This window comes from Oxyura jamaicensis, chromosome 11 (genome assembly GCF_011077185.1).
Source record: "Oxyura jamaicensis isolate SHBP4307 breed ruddy duck chromosome 11, BPBGC_Ojam_1.0, whole genome shotgun sequence".
Classification (NCBI taxonomy): domain Eukaryota; kingdom Metazoa; phylum Chordata; class Aves; order Anseriformes; family Anatidae; genus Oxyura; species Oxyura jamaicensis.
Window position 1 is genome coordinate 16,320,138 of NC_048903.1, and position 6,056 is coordinate 16,326,193.

Here is a 6,056-nt window from a genome sequence, read left to right on the forward strand (position 1 = left end):
TATCCAAAAATTCCTAAATAGTAGTACCAATAGGTTTTCCAAGCTAGGAAGAACCAGGACTGTCTTGAACTAGACAGTTTTACATAATTTTTTACATAAAAATAATTATACACTCTGCTTTTGAGTCAAAGATGGCGGTTGGAAAATGAAGCTGGATTTTTTTGTGTTGGATAAAAATCACATACCGGTGTTTTATTTTTATTTTCTTACAGGTGGATTTATCTAAATGACCAGAACCTATGTATCCCAACTAGTTCTTCTTTCGTGTATGGAGCTGTGCCCATTGGAGCCAGCATTTACGTGATTGGAGATCTCGATACAGGTCAGAATGAGAACTAATAACTTCTGTTGCTTGTCTTCTTCCAGTCTTTTAAATACTTGGTGCTAATGAAACTGAATTTTTTTTAGAATAAAAACCTGGGAGTTCACTTCAGTCCTCTGTAATTTTAGATTACGTCCTGTCAAGTTATTGTTGTCTTCAGGGGAGTTCTGCTAGTTGTACAGAGATGTACAGGTTTGTTTTGCATATTGGACCTCCTCAAAAACAAATTTGGCATTATAATTTGGTTGATCATCTGTCTGAAGATCAGAAGAGATCAAGACCAAGAGTATGTTACTTCATTAAATAGAAGCAAAAATGTTAGTGCCTGGGGCTGTTTATCCTATCCTTGTGGTGGTAGGCAGATGGTTTTGTGTTTTGGGACCTCATCCTGTGGTTCACCTGCATGGGATGGTGGCTACACGAGGTGATAGATACACAGGTGTGCTAATGAGCATATTCAGTACTCCTCCTCACAGCTTTCAGTATCTGGCCACGTAGTGTGCAAGGCATTTGGAAGACTACGTGTTTTCATGCCTGTGTGTAAAGCAGGGCTTTCTACAGAAACATGAAACAGCAAAATTCCAAGTGCGGTGGGTTTAATTAGATAAGAAACGTCACCCTTTGCTTTTGAGAATAATTTGAGTCACGTATCCAGAACCTGATCTGCAGTCCTGTGCATGCTCTTGTTCGTGTGTTTGCCTTAGAGATGAAGTGTGCTGGTGGGTACTGCATGTTTTAAGCATTTTATTTTTGTGTGTGTGGGTCTAGGTACAAATTATGACTATGTTAGAGAATTTAAAAGAAGCACGGGAACCTGGCAGCGCACGAAGCCCCTATTTCCATCGGACCTTCGCCGTACTGGCTGTGCAGCTTTGCGGATTGCAAACTGCAAGCTCTTCCGCCTGCAGCTTCAACAGGGATTGTTCCGCATTCGTGTACCTTCTCCGTGATCAGTATGCTGGCAGTGGAGGAGACTGGAAGAATTCTGCGCAGTCCACCATAATATAGCTCTATATAAAGGAAAAGCTGAGAAATTACAACTGAAACTTACACTGTATGCTGTGCTTTGGTATGGTAACTGTTTTTGTTTTAAATGCTTAAAAAGCTTGAGTCTCAGTTCTTGTTTCGGGGACAAATAACTTACGTATACATTAAAAAGAAGAGGGGGGAAAAAACGGGAATCAAGGAAACACCTTCAGTCGTAACCGTTTGGACTTTAAAGCGTGTTATTGAAGGAGGTTTGCTGTGTCTGGAACTGGTGGGAATAGGTATTCCTTTGGCAAAGGTTATTGAAAAGCGAAAAAGATTTAAGGTGTGTTTCCCCTGAGGGGAACTGATAAGAATAAATGTGCTATCTCGGACTGGATAGCTATAATACGCAGAAGCTATATGAAAACCAACCTCCCTGGTATACTGCAAAGACTGTTGTTTGACTGTAATGCCGCCGGAGACGTTGGTTGTTGCACCTTTTACTTCTAGTCCTTCCTCAAAAGTTAAGGTCTGTGCCTAAAAATGGTGGAGGTGTGTACATACGTTTTTCATTCATTTGCAATGTTTTCATTCCTAAAAATATTTTTAATATATTTAAAATGGACTAATCTAAAACGGATACAGTATACTACAGAGAAGTAAACTGTTTTTTCTACGCTGTCATTTGAATAGCCTGGTGAACTGGTGTACAGATGGGCGGCGTGTGTTCCTGCATGGATTTTAGAGGCTGTTTTCTTGAAGTAAAGGGAAGTGGCATTTGGAACGGTTCATGACAATTGCTGCTCTTGGTAAAAGACAACAAAACTTGAGAAATTAACGAAAATAGGTGATGTTCCTTTTTACTTCAGATCACGTGAAAACTAGGAGAATGTTTTGTAAGATTGAGGATTATAGAAAGATGCATTTTATCTGTGTTGGAACAAAGGTAAAATTTGACAAGGATATATTTGTTTCACAGAAAAGAAGATTTTTTTGGACTATCAGTTAAGGAAAATCAGTACAGCTATTTTACATTGGGATCAAAAGTTGGTTTACTAATAATTTCCATGCTAGGGTACAGTCTCGTTTCCTGCTGTTTGACTTTGAAAGCTGGATTTTATGGTGTGGTTATAGTGAAGAATTTGGTATCTTGCATTTTATTTCTTACTAAGTCTTGTTCACATTGGTAGTGATATTTAACTGACTTTTGTTCGTAGTAAAAATCGGCTGGTAGAACACTTTACCTCACTTTTTAATGTCACTGTTGTTTGTGATGGGTGGGATGTGATCTATATTTATTTAAAAGGAATAAAGCGAGAGAGGTGGAAATAGAAATGAGGCTTCCTGCCCTTCAGAAAAAGTTTTTGTATAACCAGTATTATAACTACGTAAAATACTTTCCGCTCTGCAATTTTGTGGACCTCAGACAAGCCAATCTCTGCCCTCAGTTGTGTTAGTGTAAAGCTGTGTCATTTTTATTGAATCATCTTAGGTCTGCTGAAGTACAACCCCAGACTAGTACGATAGTTATATTTAACTAAATGTTCCTTGAAGAGACATTCTGAAACTTACTTCTGCTCAGTCCTTCCACAGTGCTGATGTGTAGCTGGAATTACTCTGATTCTGAGAGAAGGGGTGAAAATAAATCAACAAGAGGGCAGCAGTCAATCCCTTGACAATTATTTATTTTTTTTTAATTTTTTTACAATGCTGAAGTGCTGCAAAACTTGAACTACATACATCAATTTTCTGACCTATATTAGTTGGCGTATTAAAACGTTTATATATTTATGCATTGCAGTAAACTTGGTGTGTGTATATATATATATATGTCTTTAGATTTTAAATTTATATGAATGCTTTACTACAGAAATGTGAACCACTATTTCCATCGTCAGCTGTCTTGTGAAATAAATCAAGTGCTGTTAGCTTATCTGTAAAACTTCCCTTTTCCAAAAATTCTACGTTAATTTGTCCTTAGAAAAAGTGCCGAGATCCTATATCCAGAAGTGATGAGACTGAATGTTTCTAAGCATCTGTTTCGCTTTTGAACTTAGTTTTCTAAGTGGCTTAGAAAACTCTCAGAAATGTTATTTAGACTAGTGCAGGCTGCTATCTCTTGAGTCCCTAGCTCCCTAGTTCACTTGTGGGCATTTAGTGTCCAGAAAACCTAAGTAATAAATGCACATAATAAATCCAAATCATATATACATCCACAGTGTTTTGCAGTTAAAGTTATGAACAAAATGTTTACACTTACAGTAGGATTACAGTAGGTTTTTTTTTTTTTTTTTTTTAAGTGTAAATAAAGCAAGCAATTCTGCTGGTAACCAGAATGTGTTGCAAGTGCACTCAGTTACTCAGCTAGATTTGACCAAGAAGCTCAAGTCCCCTCACCTGAAACAATTACAAACTTAATTTCTTGGCACGTTGCTTTCTCTGTGGTTGGAGGTCAGGGACCAAGCCTCTAGAGATGCTGTCACCTTGAGCTTCATGTGCAGGCACAAGTCAAAGATTTGGGCACTCCTCAGATCTTCAATCTGGCTTCCTTGGCCTTGCTTCAAGCACAGTGAACAAGATTTGTGTTGGTTGCATTGGTGAGCTGAGAGCTGGTGGGTGCACGGGGCTCAGCACGGAGGAGCGTGGGGTGAAGGAGTAGGGTAGGGCAGCAAGGGGAAGCCACCCCTTTGGCAAGACCCCACCATCTTCCAGGGCCTGTCCAGCTTGGTGATGAGTGCCTCTCTTGGGATATGAGATCCATGCGTGAAGCAACTCCTGAACTTTCTCAGTTTGCAATCCAGGGGTTTTTAAATGTTTTGGCAGTTTAGAAACTTGCTTAAGTAGCCCTTACTTGGCATGGTAGCCTCAATAGCCACTCCAACTTAATTCCTTCCAGCTTGTGAATCAGCACTCTTAAATCCAGCCAGGTCCTTCACAAATTACTTCTTGAATGTTTTTCTTAACCAGCAGCCTGTGCTGCTGGCTGGTTTCTGGGGATCAGGTTTGCAGGCACCCTTTTTCTCAGTTTCTTGAGGCCAATGTCAGTAAGGCAGAAGGGTGCCGCTGACATGGTGCCCAACACACCTCACAGCGGGGCTGTGTCCTTGGGGTGCTGCTTTCAGGTGGCCACATCTTGAGGCAAGCGCAGACAAGGACTGGGTCATGGTGCAGGTGTGTATGGTTTGGTCCTGGCTCTGTGTCCTTTTCCTTTTGAAAATTCTGTATCTACTTGGCTGTTCCTGGTCACTTGATTTTTAGTAGCTTTGAGGTACCTCATCTGTAAATTGAACCCAAATTAATATGTAATTAAACAAAAGGACAGTAGTGAATTTGAAAATAAAGGCAAATTTACAAGCCAGCTCACTAATAACTGCAGGCAGGTCATAGCCCTTTTGATTTTGACAGCACAAGACTTGCAAGTCGCAGTCTGCCTTCTGATTCGGAATTCTTACTCAAAATATGTTTGAAAAATAGGTGTTTTCATTAAAGCTACCAAAGTGCCTGGCTTTTTTTTTTTTTTTTTTATCAACTTTCCTTCCAGAAAGCATAAGGCAGCTTCATTTTTTCTTTATTTTATTTTTTTTCCTCCAGCATTTCTTGTGCCTGCATAACTTGGTAAATGCAAAAGTGTGAAAATTGAGGGGTTTAGGGAATGTTTTCCCTGCTTTAACTGCTGTTTCTCTGGTCAGCTCGATAAATACAGTGTCTGTACAGCCTGCTGGGTTTTTGGTAATGTGCATTTGCCATGCAAAGTGCAGGATGCAATAACAAACAGAAACTGTTCCAAGTGCCAAACTTTTGGTTTCCTCTGTATATAACAATAATTCAACTCCTCTGTTAAAACACAGAATGCGTAAAATTCACTGTGTTTGGAAAAAAAAAAGTAGTGATTCTTTTTTTTTAAAATGAATGTTACTTAAAATACTGTAAATCTTTAATTTTTGTCTAATACTGTTCTGCAGATTTGTGTTACTCTTCACAGCTGCCTTGTGCCATCACTCTGTGTGATGCATATGGACGCGCTGCTCTTTATTAGAGCACTAGTGCCATGCAAGTGTGTAATGAATAGCAGCTGATAATAGAATTTAATATATAAAATTATGCATATTTATCTAAAGTACGATTCGTTTGAATTAATCTTATCTGCAGAAGGAAAGTTGTGTCCCAGAAAATGTGAATATAACCAGGGACGCAGGCATACTGAAGATTTTAATTAAGGTATGTGTTTGTGCCACTCAGAGCTATACTTCCCAAGGGTTAATTTGCTGTAGAGTATGGATCCTTTCTGCCTCTAACGTAAGCGTCGATGTCCTGGGGGTTATGTTCTCCGAACTCTTTGGAGTAATTAAACAGCTTTTTCAGGGGCTGTGTTAAATATGTACGTTTGTTCTTTCAGGTAGAGGCTACTGGTTCCATGTTAACTTGGAGTGTTTTCTCTTACTGCTGAGGAATGAGTTAAGGCCTGTGTTGCGGTCACTAGTGCTGTAGCCTTTAGACATTTGCCGTTTTCTGTTGCCCTTCCTTGTTATTGGAGTCGAGAGCTGGATTGGTGGAGTCTGCATTTCTGTGGCAAAGTGCTTTGAAAGAAAAGTAGGGAGGTCTGTCTCATCACTTCAGATTGGGAAGCTGAGCTAGCAGAAGTTGACTGGGAGATACCACTGGAAAGACAGTAAGATTTGGGTGAAGCATTGCTCGCTTTCTTGAGAGATCACATCTGTACTCTGAAGTTTATTGATAGGCCGAGTATCTGCTCTCAATCAGACCT

At 39.6% G+C, this 6,056-nt stretch overlaps 1 protein-coding gene across 1 annotated transcript in view; it reads left to right on the forward strand.

Moving 5' to 3' along the window:
• The window catches only part of GAN (gigaxonin), a 28,411-nt gene extending 24,665 nt beyond the window's left edge, over nt 1–3,746 (forward strand). The window contains exons 10-11 of the mRNA XM_035337147.1: nt 213–322; nt 1,091–3,746. Coding sequence (XP_035193038.1) covers nt 213–322; nt 1,091–1,272 — 292 coding nt within the window. The 3' untranslated portion in view covers nt 1,273–3,746. The remainder of the gene's footprint in view (nt 1–212; nt 323–1,090) is intronic.
• The last annotated feature ends 2,310 nt before the right edge of the window (nt 3,747–6,056 follow it).